The sequence below is a fragment of the Nymphalis io genome, chromosome 8 (assembly GCF_905147045.1).
Source record: "Nymphalis io chromosome 8, ilAglIoxx1.1, whole genome shotgun sequence".
Lineage (NCBI taxonomy): Eukaryota > Metazoa > Arthropoda > Insecta > Lepidoptera > Nymphalidae > Nymphalis > Nymphalis io.
In genome coordinates this window covers 544,150-569,909 of record NC_065895.1, presented here as the reverse complement: position 1 = coordinate 569,909, position 25,760 = coordinate 544,150, and the positions used below count along the sequence as shown (strand labels likewise).

The window sequence follows — 25,760 nt, the reverse complement described above, 5'->3', positions numbered from 1 at the left end:
CCTCTAAAGCTTGATACCAAGTTTTATACATTTATAGTAAATGAAGTTATTACTTACGCTAATATATAATAAAAATATTTGATAATATGATCATGTCAAGTTTGCCATAAAATGCTCAGCTGCTTGAGCCAGATGTTGTGCTGAAGGTCGAGCAGAAGCTATTGTCTCAGTACAGCAGTAGAACAGTGTCAAAGCACTGGAGTATTGGTCTTCCAATATGTTGGCAGGAACATCTGGCCGAGTGCCTGTAATAAAGGTTTTCATGGATATTCCTCTACAAAACTTAATCAACATCAACTTTAATTGTTCAAATGCAACTATAGGTATAAGGTAAGTGGTGGTGGTGATATCTGTTTAGTTTCGATTCTAAAACATAATAATAATAATGTCCTCCGGGCTGATTTCAGCCACGGCTGCCAATCTCAAGAGATATTAGCCAACTGCACAAGTGTGTGTGCAAACACAGCTGCACTCTCCATTCCCTAACTCTCATAATTCGATGGAATGGCAATATGACACGACCGGAAAGAGATTAGGCTCAGGACCAAAGGCTTTACATGCTTTCTGCGGCACAAGAGTGTACACCCTTCCAACTTCCAAACTCCGGGCAGTTACTGAGAATTTTTGAGAGAAAAACCCAATACCTTTTATTGGCCCAACCTGGGATTTGAACCCAGGACCGCCAGGTTTGCAGTTTTGCATCTAGCCACTAGACCAAAGAGGCAGTCAATATAATGTGGCTCATGAGGGGATAATTTCTATAATTGTGTGCATTACTTTTGAGCAAAATTTGAAAAGTTATAATAAATTCTTAATTTTTACCATATTTCTCATTGAAGTAATCTTCCCCCATGCTGTCATCTTCAACACTCTCATCTAGTGTGTCGTCAATTCGAGAGTGTGGAGGCATGAGGGCCATCATCTCCCATAATGTGAGGCCTAGAGGCCAAATATCTGTTTTGTTTGTTATTGTTCCCCCATTAATAACTTCTGGTGCACTCCAAGCTTCAGTACCTGTGTACCGGAATCATAAGAAATAATAATCAGTATTGATAATAATTTACGATTTTATTTATCTATATTTATTCATAAGTGTGCAGTGGTAGTATACACTCTTATTTAATAGTAATATGATAGTAGGCCTATTTGTACCTTAAGTTTAAATTAACATTTATTTCAGACATTTTATTGTCTATATTTATAATTGTTTACATAAAATATTATATTACAAAATCATATATTACCAAAATAAAAAGCTTGTCTCGAGTTTTCTTTATCAAAAACTCCATTCTCGTCAAGAGGCAAAGTGACACCAAAGTCGCACAGCTTGCATACTGCAAAGTCTCCATTAACCAGAATGTTATAAGACTTCATGTCTCCGTGAAGAATCTGCATCTTTGTGTGTAGGTAGTCCAATGCTTTACCTATATCTACTGCAACCTGTTAATAAAATAAAAATGTATTCGTGATTTAATATATAACTATAGAATAAGAGAATAATCTTAATTTATTACCTACCTTTAATATCTGCTTTGAAGAAAATGGCTCACAATCATCCTCAATCTTCTTTTCAATCATGTCACCAAGAGACAAGTCACAAGCCTCCATACCCAGATACAGTATCTTTGACTTGCTGAAAGCTCTGAACCCTACGATGTTTGGATGAGACATGCGCTGCAACAGCTCCGCCTCAACTTTTAAACGATCCGTGTATACACGATTTGGTTTTACGCGCTTGTTTAACATTTTCAATGCCCAAGGTGATCGAATTTGTCCCGCTCGAGGCGATCTCACTAACTGCATAACTGATATACCTATCATAAAACCGTAATAAGACATGCACATAAATTAAGTTAAATTTTAAGTAAACATAATGTTATAAATAAAATACCTGTGCCATATCCAAGTCTATTCAAAAACGGGGAAGGTGGAATCGTTATTGTTTCACCAGCATCTAATGGCTTTTTTGGTTTAATTGGTGTTTGAAATTCAGACATCTTTGATTTCTTTTTTGAATAAAATAACTTTTACTAGTTATTTAGATATAAAAGACGTCAGCGTCTTCTTAATTTTCAAACTCTTGTCGTTACAACGGATACTAAATTGAATTTGACATTGACATTTGATTTGCGTTTTAAAAAGAGCTTAGCAAATTAAAAATATTTTACTTTTACATAATAAGGTTTAATTAAAAAAACATTTAATTTGTCCGTCAAGATTTCTGATCTGAATGAATGATATGAATTATTTCTTTATATCAATGTATGTAATGTAAACAATGTTTTAAAATGTAACTAAAAATAACGTTTATAAAGGGAAATGTAAACTTCACAATATGTAAACATTATATAAACATTTAGTAGCTTTGTGATTCGAATTGGTATTAGTAATTATTTTTGTTCTGTTTTTTATATTTTAATTTTTTAATTAAATATTTTTGGAAATACTTTATTTTTATAAAATCTATTTCATTATGTAGTCTACAATAATTTTCATAAATACAAAACAATTCTAAAATAATGTTATTTATTCAATTACTATATTAATTCTAATTGATCATCATTATAGTAGCAGATATAGGTATTTAGATTAAACACAGTAAGTTTTGATGTAAGAGATTCCTACTAAATAAATGAAATACCAGGCGATAAATAGTTCATTCATACAATTAACCATAAATGCTGTAGAACCAAGTATCTATTAGTAGACCTATTCACCAATCGATTTATATAAAGGCATTTATTGAGATTTAGCATCAACAATAATGCCAATCACTCGGTTCTGTAATGGCTTAATTTTCTGTCTAATTTGATAAACTTTTTAAATATGGTGTTTCAAATTTTATGCCTTTTATATGTAGATTATTTACACTAAGCCGATGTACTATTATGGCACACATAGCTTTGCTTAAATCATCACATTATACCTTTGGATTTTTATTTTAGGAAACATTGAGGCATGATCAGCAAATAGAACCTTCAATAGCACCAACTAGCTTTCGTAGACTGAATCCAGTGCATGACGTGTCTTCGGTCCTCCTATTTTTACGTCTTCTATAAGTAACTGGTTGATGAAGGCATCGGGGAGTGTCGTTCACACTTATAATTATATATGATGATAGAACTCGCAGAGAACACCGATTGCAGTTTTTTATGAGACCGCGTAAATTATCAACCAGTCAGTTCGGATATCGATGAGAAGAGAATAGTTAACCGCATGTGGCGCTGTAGTCGCGCCTCTAACCATAGGAACGTTTCTATGCCGGATTTCTATTATATAGAGGAAACTCTATTAAGAATGAAGAAAGTACTCATTCCCTAAAAAATAAATAAAACATTAGATAAATCTTGTTTCTAAAGATTGTGTTGCCTTATTAATTGAAACAACAAATATTAATTACATTTGTAGGATCAATTCTGATAAGATATTAATTAGAAATTTATTCCGGTTCGGAAAAAATGCTGTCACGTGTCCCATAAGTCATCATGTCAGTCTGTCTGTCATCAGTCATGCTGTCCCAGAAAGTACGGTATGCGATTTATGTCAGTTATGTATGCGTAAAGGAAAAATATCTTCTAAGCAGCATGACTTATATTATATGGAAGCTATTTTTGCTATTTAAATTTTATTATTTAATCAATAAGTTAAAGAGCATTTTTTTAATTTACAGACATATTTTTACTACAAGAGTTTACAATACCAAAAGCTTTGGCAACCTTTTAATTTATGTTGTTTTCAGTGAAGCAAATTGTGTCTGTTAAAATGTATTGCCTAATATTTTTTAAAATTTAGCTGACGATGAGTATTAGTAGTGGATACTGAGATAAGTCTAAATAAAGTTATTGCGGTTTGCAGCACTTACTTTTAGATTAAATATTAAAATTATTTTATGTTTCATTAGGACCGAAAATAGTAGGTTTTGAATATTTATATTAAAAATTATCGAAAAGTAACATCAATGCTGTTAGAACAATTATTAAATATTAATCACTTCTATAGAAACCTCATAAATCAGTTGTTTTCTTAATATAAAATAACTTAAAACTGCTATAATCATTATATTTTCATCTAATTATGTAAACACAAGTTATGGTACAGAAAAAACTAAAGTTTACACTAAATGATCTAAGAATGCATTTGAGCAATAGGTCAGCGACGTTTGGAGAAACTGGAATGTGAGCAAATTGTTATTCTACGTGTCTGATCGCGTTAGTTTAACACGTACTTACTGCAGGAATTTACCGAATAGTCTAATTAACAAATTGCGAATAAATAGATTTAAAACAAAGACGGTTTTTTTTCTTTAGCTAAACGGACGTTTTCTTTGTAAGATAGATCGGTGGACAGGCGAGTACGCCACGGAACTTGGTATATAATTAGTAATTCAATTGGACAGCGTTTTATAAATTAAATCTATTTTAATCAAGAGTCGTTTCTTGTGCATAATATTACAAAACTATTAGCAAATTGCGCGCGATATGATGCTAAGGTTCGTTTATTGTTACTCCTTCGGTTAAAATAGCATATATATTGCAACATATGTTTATGCAAACAAACTCCATTGAGCTTTATGAATTTACTAAAGCTTTCAGTAGCGTGATTCAATAAGCTCGAAACCTTCGTTTAAAGAAGAGATTAGACCTTAACCCAGCAGTGGGATATTCAGACTGTTACTTTAGTTTAATTAATCTTTTTGATAGAAACAAAAAACCACGTCGTTTCACTTGTTCACAATTTCTTACAAGTAACATAACCCTCGTTGTGTTACAGAAATTATAAAGGTAGTGTTATCTGAATTATTACATGTGCAAATCTAATAAAATCCTATTGACCTCGGATATTTTAAAATAATAACATAAGCTCAATAGATTCCTGATTATTACGATGATGATGATGATGACTTCGTACTGACTGGTTTTGGCTGCGATGTCCGTTTTCAGCGGAGACTAGCCAACAGCAATATTTTAGTGCACAAGTGTGTGCAAAGCACCGGTGCACTCCATTTCGTCATTCTCATATTCTAATGGCAGAGAAATCCGACACGACCGGGGTGATATTAGAAGCTGTACTATCGGTGGCTTTAAATGCAGTACTGAAATACTGATATTGGAATAAAGTCAGAAAATTTATTATCTTGACCCGCGATTTAAAGTCAGTCCTCGGAGGATGCAGCCTTATAAAATAACCACGAGACCAACGAGGCAGTTTCCTAGTCAGCCCATGAACATGTACAAAGTCAGGGATAACTACTTAATAGTATATAACGTACATTGCAAAATGCGCTGCTAAATACCGATGCTGCTATTGTTATCGACTTAAATTACACCGGCTCACACATCCTCAACTCCGAAATATAACAGCACATTAAAAAATTTCACTTCTCATGCTAGTTGTGTTGTAGCTAGAGCTACCGAAACAAAGAGCCGATAGAGCTATTTTTTTTTCAAAAGTCCTGACAGCCGATATAAATGTAGATGATTTCAAAACGTTCTGCAAGCGAGAACGGTAATTCGGAAACAATATAATTTACCCATTTAGACACTATAATTGCGGTATTTAAAATAATTGGTAGTTCCTAGTTCCACTTGCGGAATACGTTTTTCAGATAGAAACTGAAAGAGGGACGAGGCCGTCGACCAGTTAGATAGTTTCAGCCGACACTGTGTTGTTTACTGGTTCATTTCGTTGCTCAATGGAAGGAAGTTCTTCGACACTCGTGTTAATCTAGTATCGGCTATCGACTAATATCGATCGGTCTATAGTTCTGCAGTGACCGAGTAGCTACCGCGGCGCGCGCGCGTGCGTGCTATCATGTGTAAATTGTGACGCAACGTGCTTATGAAGATGTCACTGTGCAACACTTTCAGGTACGTTAATTAGTGCGTGAAAATCGCTTTAGCGATCAAACATCATTGTTATGATTTATTGATTTATAAATTAAATTTTATGGATAATTGCTTCGCGTAAAAAGTTGTTTTTGAACGTAACGACTCGAACGGATTTAGTAAGCAAATCATAAATAACAACGAATTATTAAATAAACATAGTACTTAATTAATAAGTTCATACCTCACTAAACTATTTGTGTTTCCAGTGTTTGTTCACGGATGTAAATCGTCAAATACGTCCGTTTATTCATTTAAATTATGAAAGAATTTAGTAAAGTCGGTTAGACCGATTAATATTACATGAAATTAGCATGTGTAGTTTACAAAATCTTTCGACTGGACTGGTCAATGTGAATTATGTTTAAGTAGTGGATTAAGTACGTGCAGAAACAATATAACAGGTCGATGTAATAAACTAGTTACGTGAAGTACTTTATCGTTCTTAGCGTAATACTTGGAGATGTTTTAGCACATTATTAAGCCACCTTCAGTTGAATTTGTTATCTGTAGGGATATAATTTTAATTGGCATGTAATTTTTGCTCGATTTTTTAAGCATTTTGAAATCTTCGACCATGAGACTCCCTTGGCGATTACCATCCCCAAGGGAGTCTCATGGTCGTCTTTCTTTATACCCTGAGAAAGTAATTCGCGCTTGCGATAGTCTTACAATATATTTACAATAATATATTAGACATCTAACTTATCAAAAAGTTCACTAGGTGGCAGGGCTTTGTGCAAGCCCGCCTGGGTACCCATCAGATATTCTAATATAAACATTAATATTTGATATTGCTAAGGTCCGGTTTGTAGAGTGAGTGTGCCAATGTAACTACAGGTACAAAGAACATAACATATTACTTTGCAAGGTTGGTGACACATTAGCGATGTAAGTAATGGTAATATTGCCAATGTCCATGAGCGTTGGTGACCAATTTACCATCAGGCGGCCTGTTTGCCGACCCGCCCACTTATAACATAAAAAACTATACCTATGAACTATTACATTATTTTTATAAAGAGATGAACATTGTACCAGCGAAAAATATTTTTTTTAATGCCAAGTTTCCGACACTACTTCAATACATCTTTCTTGAGGAAGAAAGGTATTCTTTAAGGTAGAAGCGTGGTGTTAGTATTCATTGATTTACAGGATATGAAAATATAATTATACATATATAACTATTATATTCAAATTCCTTTAATATTTAGCATTACACTCACCTATATATTTGAAAAAAAAAAATAACGAACGAATAAGTCTGGACGGGAGCGCAAAATTCGAGTTTTCGTCCCGGGAACGACGTAGAACCGTGAACAGTCACGGTCAGATAAGTGGTACCTATATGTATCTAGCGATCTCTTATAAGTGATGGTTATGTTCATCTATCAAATATTATTTTATTGATAAGCTGCGCGAATAAATGTTAAATATTGTTACCAAATTATAGTTCACAAGAACAGCCAGTTTGTTAGTGTTCATTTTTTTTTATAGTAAAGGTAGACGGATGCGCATATAGGCCACCTGATGGTAAGTAGTCACCAATGCCCATAGACGTTGGCATTGTAAGAAACGTTAACCGTCGCTTACTTCGCCAATGCGCCACCAACCTTGGGAACTAAGATGTTATGTCCATTGTGCCTGTAATTACACTGGCTCACACACCCTTCAAACCGGAACACAACAATACCAAGTACTGCTGTTTTACGGTAGAATATCTGATGAGTGGGTGGTACCTACCCAGACGAGCTTGCACAAAGCCCTACCATTAAATATATACGGGAATCATCAAAACAAACCTTAATGAGCCCAAATTCGAGACATTTATCAGCAGCCATTAAGAGTTCTTCTAATTACTTCGTGACAGATCGGTTCGCTGGTACAAAACTATTGTGTTATCATCCGACACATAAACACACTTGTAAAGTTTCAAATTGATACAACATTTAGATGTAGATTAAATTCGACTAAGTAACTAGGTACTTTGTTTTTCGCCGGTTCTTCTTTGTAGAATCTAATTATAAGCTTGTGAAATGACTGATGACGAAGGTGCTTGTAAAAGCCTACTTGAATAATAATAATAATAATTTATTTAAACACACAAATATAAAACCTAAGTTGACATATGGATTAAAAACTGTTAAGCTTATGTACTAAGGCATAACATTAAAATTTTGGTTTTGCTTTAACTTATTCGGTGACTGGAACTTACATTCCTTCATGGGCTATTCGGGTAACCTATGTTAAGGATAGTAATTTACCAACCCCCAGGATGGATAAGCAGTAGGTGTATAGCTACTATACACCTACTATTATACATGTAAATATTTGCTATTTAAGGCTTAAAGTAAATAACATAATGTATATTTTGTTTTTGACCTTACATATATAGGCGACCAAAACGTGTATTAACCCTGAGATTCTTAAATGAGTTTCTTAAATGTTGATTACTAGTGTTATGTGAAGGAATACTGACTTAGTCGCTTTGATCATGTCAGTACGCTAATTAGTCGAAAGCGCTGAATACACATTCAAACACCCTTTCATGAAAATTTTCAGCTTAATATAGGCTGTTGGTTGCAATATGAATAATACATGCAAATTCGATTCAGGCCTCGCCGTTGCTAATAAGCCCTACGTGTAGCGAGATACGTGAAAAAACATTTCGGCGCAGTCTGTTCTGAATATTTATCACTCTCACAATTTAAGTTTTAGTTATATTTATAATAAAACTAACTAAATTTCCTTACCTAAGTCAGACTATATTTATGACGAATCGATAAAAAAAGTGTAGGAATGTGTTTTAATATTAAATCATTCTCAATTACGTCACTGTATACGTCATGATGATGACGATATTTCTAGGCACCGATGTCAAATTCATTAATATTTTAAGTGTGATGAACAATATGACATGTTTATTTTGCACTTGCAGCCATTCTCGATAATAGCGACTATGATACGATTGTACATCGTCAGCAGAGAGTCATAACAATCGAGTACAATACATATAATGCAATTATTTTATAAACAATGTTGGTGTCTTTTTTATAATAACACGATTCCACTAGTAATTGTTTAATAACTAAAAACGTATTAACAATCGGTTTCCATCCTCATCCGTTTGAGAATGATATTAGATTAAATTTATAAATGTATGTAATTACTATACATGTATGTAATTATAATGCTGTGTGTTTGAAGATATAGAGTATTTGAAGATTTCTCGTATATAGGTTTAAAGTGATTTAATGATGTATAGGTTTACACTGAACACTTTATTTCATAGGCTAGAAGGTTACGCGTGCCTTGATCGAACAAGCGTATAATAAATATTTTGATTTTATTATAATATTGCGTGATTATAAACAGTTTTTAACATTGTTGTTAAGAAGTATTAAGCAACTTTAATTTAGCAATAATTGCTTGTACGATGGAGTAACAGCAAACATACCTACATATTATATTTCAATGTACTTATATTTTTTCAATACTATTATAATTGTTGATATCGATTTATGATTATGTTAACATTATTATAATTATGTTTCAGGTTATTCGTTGTAAGCTTGATTATCGTGTTGTCAAGTATTGACACACCAGCAGCATTCACGCTCCGTCGCACTGCGGGCGGCGGCGAGTCGAGCCGAGATCTTGCTCAAGAAAGCGTTTCGTTTGAAATAAAAAGTGAGCTTAAAGGATCAACTAGCACTCAGTCGACTTTAAGACACAATGATAATTTATTATTGAACACAACCTTGTCGACGACTGGAAAAGGTAATGAAGTACAAGGGCTTGTTAATATTGATGCCTATGAAATTATAGAATCGAATAATACACAAACACCAACTGCAGAAAGTCAAGTTTCAAGTTCCGATTCGATCGATTTAGCGCAAGTAAATAGCACTGAAACGACAACGGAACCTGTAACAACGAGCGTTATCAAAAATGAGTCAGTCAACGAAAGCACGCAGACATTAGACGAATTCAATAATGAACCCAAAGCAATTACTAGCAATACCAGGAAAGTTGAATTTATTCAAAATGAAACTACTGCTGTATCTGATTCAACTGATACGATAACCGATTCAACTTTCAAATTAGATGAGCCTGAAATCACAACATCTTACGAATCGGGAAATCTACCAACATGGAAAAAATATACGACGATTCAAAGAAAACGTCCAACAACTATAATAGCCGATGACGAAGCTGCTCCAATAAATAAAACAGAAGAAATGATTAAAGCTGAAACAAAACCATTGAGAGTTTCTCTTCAGGATACTGTTACCTCTGATATACCGTCATTAGAAAAATTAAAAAATGAGCTTTTAAATTCCACTTTAAAAGATCGAGTGTTGGAGAGTGAAACTGAAACAGTGAGTTCAGTTTCAACGGAAATAGATACGCCTCCAGTACAGTCTTTAAATAAATGGGACACATTCGAATCAAAAAGAGCTGGATATTTGGATTTATCGGAGAAAGTGTCAAATGAGCGGACTTCATTAGGAACTCCCGAATTGAAAGTAAATTCTAAAGAAACTATACGTACAATGTTTGACATCGAAAGTTTTGTAACCGATATGGCAGAGGAAAAAATTGAAAACAGAGAGTCACAGAGTCAACTGGTAAGACAAAAACATAAATAGTGTAATAAAATCCATTATAACAAATATTAGTTAAGTGTCTTTAACTATTTTTTCAATAAATGTACGCTTTATTAAAAAAAAAAAAAAACTTCACGCAAACTCTTTTATTGTTTTTATTTTTCAGAACGAAGACGCTATTAAGGAAGAGCTTCTGAAAGAAAAAATAATAAATGAACATAATGAAAATGCTGATAGATTCGATCCAACAATTCAACCTCTTGATACAGATAACTCAAATGATACTTCAATGCAAATTAATGATTCTAACGAACTGAGTGTAAAACCGATAAACAGTGAAAAAGTAAAAAATACAACGTTGTATGCGGTAAATCCTAATTACAAGCCATTGAAAAAAATAGAAGTGCAAGCACCTAAGCAATTTGTTAGAGACCCCGACGACAATAGCTGGAGGAATGAAAGCTTAAGCTCGTTAGGAATAGTTTTTAAACCAAAGAATTCTTCAAAACCTTTCACTCAAGTCTTAAAAAATAAGACAGAATCAGAATGGAATAGTTTATCGGAGAAAGACAGCAAAAATGATATACCTGATCTAAAAGAACGATTACAGAAAATGGCTGAAATGAGAAAGTCTAAACGAAAGAAAACAGACTCATTCGGAAATATTCTTTACTTTGATTATGAAGAAAATAGCAGTTCAGGGGAACATAACACAAAAGACCAACCGTTGTCAGCTGTTACATCTTCTGCAGAATTTCGAACGACTGTCGACGCATTTAACGAACATAGCAGCAATTCATCAGAAGTAACAGATGTCACTACACCTAATATTTTCACAACGGAGCAATCAAGAGGTAAAATAAGAAATTCATATTCAACCAGGAAGTTTAGAAAATTCTTCAACGTTCCTGAATACTACGATAACACTGATGAGGACGATGCCGACTATTTGAATATGGCTAAAATAGATATTAAAAAGTTCACAACTTCGCCCAAAACAGTTCCAACCACGACGCCAGCGCCAACACAACGGCCGTGGCCATTCAACAAATTATCACACACAATATCACCTGAACGTAAAGCTACCATACAGTATTTCCCACCACTCTCCACCCAAAAAGTTAACATTAACGATTACGACAGCGATTTTAAATATAAAGTTAACTCGTTTACTAATACTGAACCGCCAACGAATATTTTACCAGCGTCACTAGATAAACCATTATCTCTAGACAATTCTCTCCAATATAAAACACAAAACAATGAAAAAGTTAAACCTTATGAGATAGCGACTAAACCCGATTTTGATAGAAATTCTTACTATTCGACACAACGACCACCACACGCGACTCAAACCGAATTCACATTAGTGAACAGTGAAGGAAATTACGATAGAGATTCGTATGTTATTAGGCATTATAAAGACTTCCTAAGCGAGGCAGCAAAGGATAATGACTTCGATAAGCATATAGATTACGTGCCGTACACGAAGGTTCCACCTCAAGAAGTTACCCCGACTGATCTCATAACGTATGTGACGGAGAAAGAAAAAACGAACATAGACAACGAGTATGACTATGAAGCACAATTTCGTAAAGATGTCTTACAGAGATTCGTTGATAGTTTCAATCAAAATAGCGAACGCTACAAATCTGATTTCCCAATTTTATTTAACAACAGCGTCATCCATAGAGACACAGAGAACGGTAGACATATCGCTTCGTCGAGGGCGTTTATGAGAGGCCTCTATAACACTCATTCGAAGACGAAACACGCTCATAGGGAATCTTACGATCCGAATAATGAAAATATGACTGTAGAACTATCGCCGTCTTACGAGTTACATTATTACATGCCCGAGCAGGAAGAAAAAGAAGTAGCGGTCCCGCAACCAGTTACACTGCCATACCAATATAGATTATGAAATTGATTGAAACATAACGAAGTTTTACTGGTAATATATCTTCATTAAATCCTAGAAGCTATGATGCCTTTAGGTTTAATATTTTTGTTGATATTATATTTATTACATAAAATAATTTAGGTAAAAGAAACAATCGGTTGTTTAAGAGAGTGATGTTTTTTTTGTGAAGTAAAATATATAAATATAAAAAAGGCCTCGGTTAGTTTGTAAATAAAATTAAACGAAATCATATTAATGTTTATAATCATGTCATAAGATTGAATCTAAGGTTAAATGTGATGTTAGCTTTAGGACGTTACGTCATCTATGCATCGTGTGAGATGGGACTGCACTCAAAGATTTTTTTATTGTGATAGCGTGTCATGAAAGAAATAAACAGAATCGTTAAAAATGTTTTATTTTATCTCCACTTTTATGAATATAAATGTTTGTTTGTAATATATTTAGTTCTATGGACGTAGATGTGAAGAAACCCCCTTTAAATTTATAAAATAGAAAGCAGACGAGCAACTGGTTCACCTCATTGTAAAATGCAAAGCACATCTTGGGAATGAAATGAAATGGAAGAAATCGCTGCTATATTTATTATACTCATGTATTCTCTTTTCCGAAGCGGTGGTAATTTTTTAGTGTAAGTAGTAATCAGTAAATCAATGCAACTTTATTGAATAATGGTTTTTGAACTGAAATAAAACCTATAACTTACTTAATTATTAACTTACCGTTAATGCATCGCCCTCCATAGAAAAAAATACAATTAAGATTAACAAACCAAAATACTGATGCATAGTTTAACTTACCTATGAGTGGTTGGACCCCCCCCCCCCTATGCAAGCTTGCGTACCACCAGCAAAATCACCTTCTAATACAGTATGTAATTTATTATTTGCTCATAATATTACAGCTCAAATTGTTTGTTAATTCTTACTTTGATTACCTTGTTATATCAAGTTATTATTTCTTTTATAATATTTGTTTTTTTCAATAGTATAAGAAGGCGGAAGAGCATATGGGCCACCTGATCGTAAGTGGTCACCGACGCCCACAGACATTGGCATTGTAAGAAATGTTAACCATTGCTTACATCGCCAATTCGCCACCAACCTTGAGAACTAAGATGTTATGTCCCATGCGCCTGTAAGTACACTGGCTCACTCACCCTTCAAACCGGAACACAACAATACCAAGTACCATGAGTGGGTGATACCTACCCAGACGAGCCCTACCACTAGTAGCCTTACTCCTCGTTTGAAGTCGGTTAAAACTATGAAACATAAAAGATAAGGATAAAAAAAAACAACCAACACAAGATTAGATTCATTTACTCTATCACAGTCGCGATCTGTGATTGTCAAAAAGGAAGCCGACACTCACAGATACACAGGTAACAGATAAACAGGTCATTGGTAAAATATATTAAAAAATCAAAAGACATTTTGCCGTTTAAAATACCACTTTATTGACATTTTCATTTTATAATAGTATGCAAACATCACTCGATCGTTCGATCATCTGAAATTGGTTATGTCATTTTGAGCATATTTATATATTAGGCGATAACATACGGTACGGAAGCTTACGATACGTTTTTGAGGAAAATTAAAATCGAGTGGAAATGCTATCTGGATCCAATAAATATTTGTTACAATTTCAATTTAAAAAAATTCAAATAAAATAAAAATACAATTTTCATAAATGAACACATACATCTTTGGATAAAAAGAACAATTCAGATTATATACAAATGACTGAAGTCGACTTATGTGTCCATTTTACTAGAAATAAATAATTATAAAATGAAATGTTAAAACAAAAAAAAAAGTGTATATTAGAAATTATAATAAAAAGGCAGGTAAGATCAGAGGTACACGAGTAAATCTCTATATATTGCAAAGTATCGACGTTATAAAAAAAAAACAAACAACGCAAAATAGCTATTTCGTTATTGCTAGAAGATATCGATTAAATAGGGCTTTTTAACTGGTGACGTAATTTGGGGGTCTGTTAATTATAATATAGCTTTTTATATATCAGAAACAGGTACAATCGAAGGTAATTTTGTGTAAAAATTCATTTAAAACTTCTTTAAATACTATTGTTGTATATGACTATACATGGACTCCTCTGACGCCGGCCGTTCACAATCTAGAAGCAAAGTCTAATTTTATAATTGTTTTAAATGTTTACTCATCGTAAAACGACCCTAGATCATTTTATGGTCCGCCTAATACCTTATCCTGTGATAACATACATCAGTAATAATCGCACCTATGTTTATACTATATTATATCAATTCGAAATTCGTTAGGGGAAGTACATATACAAAATAATGTATCGACGGAAAATACTTTTGATATATATATATATCAATATATGAACTTGAACAGGACAATAACAAGATCATCAGTGCGGATAACATCTCCCACCGACGGTATCACTACATCCCGCAATCATAATTGTTATCGATATCAACTAAAACGAATTAATCGAAGCAAATGATACCATTGTAATTGTAAACATTTAAAAAACAAATATTAACGGAACAACAAATGAATAACCAATAAATATTAAAGCAATAGAAGAAGTTCGACTCGCGGTGACCACCGCGCTCGTGAAATCACGATAGGTACATTACATCAGTATTATAGTTATAATATTCATTTATAAGTATAGTTTAGACTAAGCGATTATTTACAAGGGCACGCCACTTTACTAGCTACATACCTGCCTTCCGAACACTCGCTCGGACGTCTGCGATCAAAATTTGATAATTTTTCAAAAATTGCCTAATTTTTCTACGAATAAAAACGTATAATTAAATTTTTAAAAGTATTTCTAAACGTGATACTTTAGTTTGATTTTTAAAAGTACATTTTCTGTCAAATAATAAAAAGCGTAATACTAGAATTGATGCCGCCCCGTTGGTCGCAGACGCGAGCGCGTGCGCCCTCCCGCGAACCTATCTCGTTACATTAGCCAGTCTTTCGTTTACACTACACTAAGCGCTCGCCACACACACTACCGTGTTATAGTATTCATGGATATGGATCGTGACAGCAGATGAAATCGATTCTCTTTTACATAATTAATAACAACCGAAAACGTTTAATTTAGACCGTCGAGAACAATTAAACTTCAACAATATGAAACTATTTACGCAACGCAATAACCTGTAAGACGTTCTTTAATTATTGACTAAACGCGAGAGACGGATGCGAGCACACTAAGAGAGTTAAATAAAATTCGAAATATATCAAATGAAACTCCATATACTACGTTTAAGCACGACGGGGTACAAGAAATGAATATATATCATTTAAAACAATTCATAATTGGCACCTAATATTTGGCACCACTATCGTTAACTGAATAGCCTGCGACGAGTGCGACACGACACGAGCGCTAGGAACCTGGAGTCGCAAACGCGAGAGACGAACCGATACAAACACTTGGAACTATTATAAATGCAATCTCGTTAAACTTCGTACGAGCACGCGACGTCGACTCCGGTCGATCGGAAAGCGGCGGAATTTATTCGAATATTTTGTTCTAGAACATTATCATTCATTAATGATTCAATGTTCGTTGTGAAAATAAAATGTCTAAGTATTCATTGTAACTATCGGAATCCGAATCGTTTAAACTATCGTCTTCTAATATGATTTTGTCACGTTCATCACTTTGTCTAAATTAATATTTAAAATCGAGTAGGAAATCGTATTGTTAAATTGTAGGTATAAGAAAATCGTGATTATAATTTAGTATTGTATTCTATTGTTTTATTATATCAACAATAAGACCGACAGGGTTTAGGGTTCGACATCGGGCGACAAAGCAACTTCACAACGGTATTCGGGATGTAAAACGAAACGCGAGCGACGGTACAAATTTCAACCTTATTTCAATAGTGAGTATGTTTAAATTTCCGTATACTTACATAACCATATCCATAAAGCTCTAAGAGGAAGCCTCACTATACATATATTATAATAGTTAATGTAATCGTTTAGTTAAATATTTTTTAAATATCATTTGTTACATTTACACATTCATACAAATTCTAAATAACTAAAGCATTCTCGTCCAAACGAACCACTACGAATCATTTCAAACGTTTTTTTTTCATTTACAATTTACACAATAATCCTTAAAGTGACGTTTATTTCGACAATTTCTATTAAAAGCGTATCAATTTTATACAAAATAACGTCGTGGTTGCTCGGATTTAGATTCATTTTCGACTAGCAAATAGTTCTCGCGGAGGCGAAATGCATATAAACATGACGATATACAAATTGACGATCACTATGCACGTGGGAATAGACGATTAGATTTGTATTTAATAATTATATAAGTAATTAATTTTCAATAAGCGATACTCACTACCGGAAACTGCGTAGATGTGTGTACAATGCTCGTCAAGTATATCATCAGAGACAAAATTTGTAATCTCAGCCCTTACAAACTTTGATACCTCCGACAAAAACCCCTCGTGACTCGTAACGTTGTTATAATCGACATTTTATGTTTTAAACACTAAAGTTTAGAAGGTACATAAGTTTTAAATTTAACAATCCCAGTCACAACGCGTTAACAGCTAAAACTATTAACACGAATCGATATCTATCATCGACTACTCGTTCAATCGTTTACAATTCATTCGTATGCAAAAATACATATTCTCGATATTAAATCTCTTTCATAAGACCATTTTATATAATTAGATGCATCGTAAATCTAAACTATAATACACGGGTACGAAGTATCCGCAACTTTCATAGATCGTATGAAAATCGTTTCGACTCTGCCCCGCTGCTAGGTGGCTAATAAGACCTCGTCAGGACCTCGGTAAAAGCTAAGTGGTTCTGAAGTTCGAAGAAATGCTAAAGGCCATTAAACGTCGGGACCTTTATCTATAAAAATCTAAAACTATTAGATTTTCTTAAATGCCGGTGATGAATCCCGACCTATTATTTTAAATATTATCTGGTCAGCAATTACAGTACAATGGAAGTTATTCGTCCGACCGACCTGAAAACTTTAATATCTTTTTACAGTACCAAAAATATTTCATAATAAAATAGTTTAAAATCAGCGGGCATTCCACAGGGTGACATGTTTGTGCAATTATTATATAAATTTCATATGAATGATAAGATACAGCAAATAAATTCTAGAAGTCGGATATGTATTTATCTAATATCAGTAAATAATATAAATAAATTTAGAATTTCTAATCAGTAGAACCATAATAGGTATTGTACATAAAATGAATACCAATACGATGACAAAAAATACCGCTGAATTTTTTTTAGCTAATAGTTATAATACGAAATTTAAGCACAGTAGGTACAGTTTTATTTAATAAAAAATTTACAAATATATAATGTGTAAATCGATACTACTACATATCTACAGTTTTTATCGACGACACTTCAATTGGCTTACGTTTTATCTTCGAAACTCTATTTCTATTCACTCAGGTCAGGTCGGACGATGGGCCTCTCCCGGGGGGAAGTGGGGCGGCGGTGTCGACGGCGGGCGGGCGGGGTCGGCGCCGGCGTCACTAGCTGACGACCTGCTGCGGCGCGCGCGGCAGCTGGCCGAAGCTGCTGCGGAGGGACTCCTCCATCAGGCGGCAGATCTTGTCCCGATCGGCCTGTCGAGGGACGCGCCACGATATACGATTACAACGAAATATGCTCACGGCCACTCAATCCTAGAGAAGAGCCGGCGACCGACCTCGTGTATGAAGCCGAGCTGCACGAGCTCGTGCGCCAGCGCGTGCGCGGAGTCGCGGCGCGACACGCAGCACGTCAGCTGGCGGTTCATCTTGTCGTCCATGCGCAGCAGGATCGTCATCTGCGGACAGCGGACACGCGTGAGTGGCGCGGCGGGGCGGGGCGGGGCGCGGCGGGGAGGGCGGCGGCTCACCAGCAGGTCGCAGCGCTCGGGCGGCGGCGCGGGCGGCGCGGGCGGCGCGGGCGCGGGCTTGAGGCTGCACATCATGTTGACGACGCGGCGCGTCTCCAGGTCGCGCGCGCGCGGCTCGGGCGACGCGGGCGCGCTCTCGGACGCGGCGCGCGCGCGCTCGCACGGCGACGCGGCGCGGCGCGCGGGCCCGTAGGCCGTGAGCGGGTAGATGCCGTACCTGCGGACACGCCGCGCGTGAGGGCGGGCCGGCGGCGGGCCGGCGCGCCCTCGCGCGACACTCACTTGACGTCCTCGACGAACTTCTCGAGCTTCTCGGCGTGCGGCAGGTCCTTGGCGGACAGCTCGTGGCGCAGGCCGGCGCGCTCGCACCACGCCAGCGCCGCGCCGCCCGCGCCGCCGCACACCTCGTCCGTTATCGTCTCCGAGATGTTCGCTGTGGACGAGACCGCACTTAACTAGCTTCGCGTAGTTGGAGGAGAGATCGGGGGTTTCGTGATTAAATGATCCGAGCATTGTTAAAGGTGAAAACGTTAGGAGTACATAAAGAATAACAAATATATATGATATTATGTAAAAAATAATAAAAATCAAAACAAAAAATCATATGAAACATATAGGACGATAAATTTCACTTAAACGAAAAGTTCTAAGGAGAAATGAATTTATATACATATCTGAGGATGTCGGCGAGTTAATTTTTTGACACAACATAATAAATTGACATTTAATAACCGTGTAAAAACTACAACTTGGCGAATTAATAAAATATGAACGACTTACCACTAGTATTGACGAGAGTATGAGCCGCTAGTAACTTGAGGGAGTGAACTTCGAACAGCAAAGGATGAAACAGGAGTTCTCTGGCCGTTGGCCTCTTCGCCGGATCCTTATTTATGCACCTGAAAACACAAGATCCGATATCATGAATATCGACTTAAGATCCCGATGGCACAACACAAAGTTAAAACCCCGTCGCCCAACTTACCGACGCCGAACCTGTGGAGGAGAATAATGTACCTGTATATGAAGTCCTTCTGCCTGGGCTCCTCGAGAGACTCAACTGTCCGAACGATGTGATCTTCAGTGACGTGGCTACCGGAGTCACCATTGCCCTGAATCTCAAGAGCTGCGGTCTCGAGAGCGCACATGCCGAATGAGTAGATATCCATCGCTGGCGTCACCATTTGAGATGCTGATCCGAGGAAAATAAAGTTGCAATAAATACGTAATGTGACCATAGTTTTCACTTATCTTCGATACTGACACAACTTTCACTTTATCTTGTAACTTTAATAGGCAATAATCGCATTCCATCCAAAGTCCAAACAAAACCAGTAAATTCTGATTTTAATGAATGGATCAAGTTGTGCTTCGATCGAGATAAGGAAAACTAATTGCTACCCTTACAGCTAACCGGGTTTATTAGGAGAGCGGTACTTACATCCGTATTCGGGAGCGATGAGATGCATGTTCCTCATGTTCTCGCGACAGGTCTTGACGTGGTGATGGATAGCGTCTGGTGCCACTGAACCAATCTTGACTAGCCCGTTGTGTTGAATGAAGATCGTGTCGCAGGTGAGGTTGCCGTGGACGATCGGGGGTACGCAACCGTGAAGATAACTGGTTGAGGGATTTTATCATTTACGAAGAGATAGAGCTTGACAACTCGCAGGACGTGGTCAACTAGATTTTTTAATAATCTAGTAGACCAATGTTAGTAAAAACCTTACATACCTGAGAGCCGAAAGTATCTGAGTACACCATCGTTTCCAAGCCTGTAGTGGCAGCCGTTTGACGTTTCGCTTAGTTCGCTTTAAGAATTGTTTTAGAGATCCACACGACATATATTCTGTTATAAATATAACCTGAAATACAATAAATTATACATTGCATCACTAGTTGCAATAGCTGTCATTGAATTTATGTGTAAATTTAATGTATACTCACTCTCGGCTTATCGTTATGTGTGTCTGTCCAATATCGATGAAACTTAACGATGTTTGGGTGTTCGAGTCGTGTGAGGTTGTCGAATACCATTTGGATCTTATCTTCCTGTGCTTTAAAGTTCTTTCGCTCGGAGAACTGTACTTCGTTCCAAACGACCTCCACACCCTCCTCTGTGTCCATAGCGAGGTGCGCGCAATCGATACCTGGCACATCTCGCTGTTCGACCTGAAAGCAAACAACGTACCAATTTGAAAAACATATTTTTTAGGTATTGCAACAAAATGCAATATTCCAGAAAATCTTTAAAAAACCAATTGCAACAAAATATGTTTAAGAAATTATATTATGACTAGAAGTGTGTTATAATATTTTATGAGCAAATACTTCATAACAAAAAATGTAAGACCTAAATTACTTTTTGGCAAACTAAATTTAAAAACAGTCTAACAGTTAGAGATTCGTTTTAACTCGACCAAAGTGATATATGTATGCATTTCATATTCGTTGAAACTTAACTCTTAACTGCTTTTTGACGAATAAACGCGTAACAACATGCATATGTTCTATCGTCAATGGTTTATACAATTTGCAAACAATGGTCTTTTATTATCATATAGACGATATGTGTATACAATGATGGCAAATCAGTCGGACGGCCGTGTTTCCTTCAGGGACCAATCATTCAATTGAATCCTCTGCGCACTTTGTGTTTTGAGTTATTTATAAACGAGTTATAACCTCAAGTGACGCACTGAACACTGTAGGTATATAAATAGAATCTAATATAATTTGTAAATTATCTGAGGCCTTTTTTGGGGGTGTTTTTGAATAAATGAACAGACTGGAAAGATAAACAAATGATTACAATTGCATTTATATAGTCTCAAAAATCATTTACAAAGATATTTGCCACTCTTGCTAGTATCCAACTCATGAATTCTCCATCAGTTTGAAGGCTGAGTGATCCAGTGTAAGAACGTACAGAGGTTATAATATTTTATGTTGGCGGTGCAAAATTAAGAAATAGTTTATGATTCTCACGGTACCGATGTCGTTGGGTGAATTAGTTATTAATTGCTGTTTTGCGGTAAAATATCTGTGAGTGGTTGGTACTTACTCAGACGAGCTTGCACAAAGCCCTACCACCAAGTAAAATATAAAATCTTATATCGATTGTCAAAACTGATTCACAAAAAGACGAATACAAACAGAATATTTTATAGTCTCCATCAAAAACAAAATCTCCTATATATTATTTATATTATAGAGTTAAGGTGTTACTAACATTCTTATTTTACCACCAATTTCAGCGTTAAGCTTGTGTCACGCGCGTTTTTTACTACGATAACCGCTTAAATTTCGTATAAAATGACCTATTAAAACTAAGTAAATTCGTATAAAATGACCTATTGAAGATTCAAGGATTTATATGTATGTTGGAACACGCTAATCTCAGAAAGTAATGGTCAGGTTTAAATACTTATGTTTTGCTTTGTATGAACAACAGAAAAGTACATTTTGGTTTCGAAGATGAAATATATAACTTGATAATATCCACTGGGATAGAACGCGTGAATTTAAATCAAATATTGCAGATTTAGCGCAGCCAAGCATCACTGTTTATTTATATGCTTAATCAGTGTTTTATCGTGCTCGCTGGTGATAAGTGAAGTCATTCTGCCACCAAACCAGATTTTAGCATCGTGGTAGGAAAAGCTTCAAACCATCTCTGCAAAAAAAGCAGAAGCTTATTTACAGGTCGATAGTATACTTTGTATTATAAATCCATGTTTATCGGATATGAAACAGATACATAACAGTACTGTACAGACAATATTACTAGGTACTTTATTTAAGTAGTTAGTTTATAATGCTAATGAATATCATTTTCAATAAGTGATTCATTTATTAGCTAACCCTTTACATATATTATTTTCATATAACTTTATCCATTTAAGTAGCTCACGCGATGGAAACCTCGGAGTATACGATTTTTTTTTTGACTAAATCGATAAATATCATCGTAACATTAGCTAATTCGTACAAAAGATTTACAAATCATTTTATGATGAAAACGGATGGACATCTACAGCAGTATTTATGTACTTGCTAATTTCAGAAGTTTCTGAAATTAGCACGTACATAAATACTGACAGTCATGGCGGGCGACATATACAACACAATTATTAAGTATATCGATACGTACCCTATGTGAATACACTGAAACAGTGCCTGACCAATCCAATAACACATAATTTATCAAGACATGGGGCGTTTAGTGAGGCTATCGCATCAAATGGCGTCATTAATTGACTATTTATTATTCATTACAAGGCACGTAGCGTCATTATCTAGCGCTACCAATGATAAGGTTGGTTACGGTATCGTATTAATTAATAGTCTTATTTCTGTGAAAAATAAATTACCTTCTTAGACATCGAAGCTGATTTATATAAAAAAATATAACCACAGAATGAACTATAGGTTTCTAGTTGGAAATATTAAACATTATAGTAGTAATTTCATTGTCCAACAAAAGTTGAGAGATTCATATTTTTGTTTAGTACTTTTTCTTGTTTGAATTTAAATGAAAGTTTATGGATAGATTCAAAAGAGCTTTCGATTTAGCAGATTATAGGATAAAATAGACTCATATGATCGTGTTTAAGGTTAGATTTTAAATGATCTCTCGGTGTTAAGAACGCGTAAGTTGAATATAAAAATTAAGTAAATTAATTTAAAATTTGATTTGTTTAACAGCGCTAATAATGTAATGCAGCTTATATCACACACACATTATACATATTCCATGTTAGCATATATCGTACATAATATCAATTAAACAAAACAAACACTTGACTGTTTTACTATATAATTATCACATTACATTACATATATATTATATAAGATACGAATATCATTAAAGGTCTTGAGATAACCCGTGACAGTTATAAATATGTTATCTGATATTTTATATACATATGCTAATTATTTCCAACGAACTAAGAATGGTCTTATATTTAGCAAAATGTCTAAATCAACCCTACCCGATGTCCTTTTCTGTATCCCCGACAACGTGTCAGGAAAATTTCATTATGATCAGTTGTATAGTTGAGACGTGAAAGCGCAACAAACAAACAAAAAAGTCACTTTTGCATTCATAATATTAGCTAGGATAATATTAATAATTAGTTTACCGTTGTTTCTCAGTAGAAAATAATCGATACAGTCCAATCCGATGGTAACGCATTGTAATGTAATTTAATTTTCAAACACTGTAATGTAATCGTCAAACTTTTAAATTTTGATTAGAGTACCATTAGGTAATTTTTTTTAACATCAAAAGCTCCTTTTTCTTTCGGATGTTATAAGTTTGACTACTACTTTTAACAAAGATTAGTAGAATGTTCGAAATATATTAAATGTTAAACGCAAAGGTTTGTTAGGATGGATGGATCTTTGTTACTCTTTCACGCAAAGACTAATGAACAAATTTTGATGGAATATAAAATAGCGCTTTATTACATAAGCTACCTAACACCTGCCACTCTCCCTGCACACGCGGGCGTCGCCGCGGGCGAAAGCTAGTGTCATATAAGATCACGCACAAATATCATGTCTAAAGGATCTCTCGCGTCAATTATTGCACGTCAATACTATGCTAGAAGCTTACGCTGCATTATTCACAACAATCGTAAAAAAAAAAAATTAAATTCCATGTCTAGTTTAGGAACGCATATGAAACAAACAAAAAAACAACCACACGAACCAACAACGTATATGATACAACTGTAACGTTATTTATCGTTACTTTGCTTTGGTTACTTTGCATAACCTATGAATATTTAAGTTTTTCAACTCTTATTTTATGAATTATTGAGCGGCGCAAAAAGGTTATCTCATTTATAAGGAAAATATAATTGTCAATGTACAGAAAGAAGGTGACAACTCAGATATGGATGCTGAGTATTAAGCCAAGATACTTATGATATATGAATATTAAATCGAGAAATAAATACTATAGGTACACAAAATTAAGTAAATTTTCTTACAAAAAATATATTGTATAAATTATGAAAAGTGCAAGTTTTATTTACAGGTATTTAATATATTGTATTAAAGTTAATTAAAAAATATAATTGCTACGACGAACTGTCCTATTCAGATCCGAGACAGACAGAAAGAAACAGACATACGAGAAGCGGGAACGAGTCTGTTATGTTTTCTAATCTATTAAACTGGTTAACCGATTTCAATAAAAAATAATCTTATGGAAATCAAACCTGGGAGTATTTATTAAAACATAAGAGGGTAGAATAAAAAATTCAAATACCAAAGAAATCACATATAAACGCTCGTTTTATAATATTTAATTGGATTTGAAATATTCTCTGCAATAAATTTATTTAAAAAATGTAAATTATAATAATTTATATATTGCAGCATTAATTTTATATAACTAAGCTCGAGTCTGCAAACGACGAACGCCCGTCATACTTATATAATAAGTTGGAATTTAATATAAAAATAATTATAGCGTGTAATTCAACGTTTCATCAGAGTAATCTGATTTGGCCTCGCGTTTATATCGAATAGCGAGCGATTTCTCTCCGTGCAATTTATGCACCGGCAACGCACTCGACGCCTCTTCAAATGGCTACCTCTAATTTAGCTGAATTTTCATTTAAAAAACGTTTTGCCGCCTGCAAACACTCCAACTAGTAATGCACCCACTTGAAAAATAATATAAGAGCCATTAAAATATTAATTACATTAAAACTTTAACTGACATAATAATATTTTGCTAATATATTTGTTAATAGAGTTTCTAGATTATGTATTATACATATACATATATATATGATGAGACTTATTTCCTTATCTATAGATTCAATATTCCAAATGAACTGAACAACTTCAATAGACAAATATAACTTTTTTTGGGATTTTCTCTTATTTAATGAATAAAATGTACTTTTTTAAACGTAGCGGCGTTGCTTTGTTCACAAGTAAGGAGGTACAGGCTAAAATCCCGCTGCTTCATATACGACATAGCATTTTGTTTTAGTGCATATTAGTAATAGTTACATACTATCTATTAGTTTTTATTGTTCTTTAATTGTAAATTTAATCCTTTCTAGAATATATTTATTTATATATTATTTCAAATATATGATTTAGGGTAAATTGATTAGTATCGCAAATTAATGTATGTAAATTATGAACTATATATACGAAATGTTCTCGTTGGCGTAATTCGAGTTTATTCATGTAGTGAAACATAAAGAATTATTATATTATACTTTTTATAGGTTTCGGTCTCGAATTCCATACCCATAAAAGGTAGCTTTTTGTCAGAGAAGACAGTTATTTTATTTTAGGAAATTGGCAGAGTGCCCCGCGCCTCGGAAAGCACGTTAATACGTTGATCCTGCGCCTGGTATTTTCCATTCGTGTCGG

At 34.8% G+C, this 25,760-nt stretch overlaps 3 protein-coding genes across 3 annotated transcripts in view; 1 reads left to right on the top strand and 2 right to left on the bottom strand.

Moving 5' to 3' along the window:
• Positions 1-52: 52 nt before the first annotated feature.
• LOC126770221 (lymphokine-activated killer T-cell-originated protein kinase homolog) lies at positions 53-2,059 on the bottom strand. The gene is made up of 5 exons (XM_050489490.1): positions 1,892-2,059; positions 1,519-1,814; positions 1,245-1,440; positions 823-1,014; positions 53-245 (listed from the first exon to the last, which is right to left on the bottom strand). Exons 1-5 carry the CDS (start codon positions 1,995-1,997, stop codon positions 91-93), a joined length of 945 nt encoding a protein of 314 aa, XP_050345447.1. The 5' UTR covers positions 1,998-2,059; the 3' UTR covers positions 53-90.
• A 3,724-nt stretch (positions 2,060-5,783) lies between these two features.
• LOC126770168 (uncharacterized) lies at positions 5,784-12,790 on the top strand. The gene is made up of 3 exons (XM_050489398.1): positions 5,784-5,867; positions 9,442-10,516; positions 10,662-12,790. Exons 1-3 carry the CDS (start codon positions 5,839-5,841, stop codon positions 12,417-12,419), a joined length of 2,862 nt encoding a protein of 953 aa, XP_050345355.1. The 5' UTR covers positions 5,784-5,838; the 3' UTR covers positions 12,420-12,790.
• A 1,107-nt stretch (positions 12,791-13,897) lies between these two features.
• The window catches only part of LOC126770189 (nuclear receptor-binding protein homolog), a 73,213-nt gene continuing 61,350 nt past the window's right edge, over positions 13,898-25,760 (bottom strand). The window contains exons 2-10 of the mRNA XM_050489434.1: positions 20,301-20,525; positions 20,088-20,218; positions 19,795-19,973; positions 19,371-19,545; positions 19,134-19,252; positions 18,636-18,786; positions 18,354-18,570; positions 18,162-18,281; positions 13,898-18,078 (exon numbers count right to left, since the gene is read on the bottom strand). Coding sequence (XP_050345391.1) covers positions 17,986-18,078; positions 18,162-18,281; positions 18,354-18,570; positions 18,636-18,786; positions 19,134-19,252; positions 19,371-19,545; positions 19,795-19,973; positions 20,088-20,218; positions 20,301-20,525 — 1,410 coding nt within the window. The 3' untranslated portion in view covers positions 13,898-17,985. The remainder of the gene's footprint in view (positions 18,079-18,161; positions 18,282-18,353; positions 18,571-18,635; positions 18,787-19,133; positions 19,253-19,370; positions 19,546-19,794; positions 19,974-20,087; positions 20,219-20,300; positions 20,526-25,760) is intronic.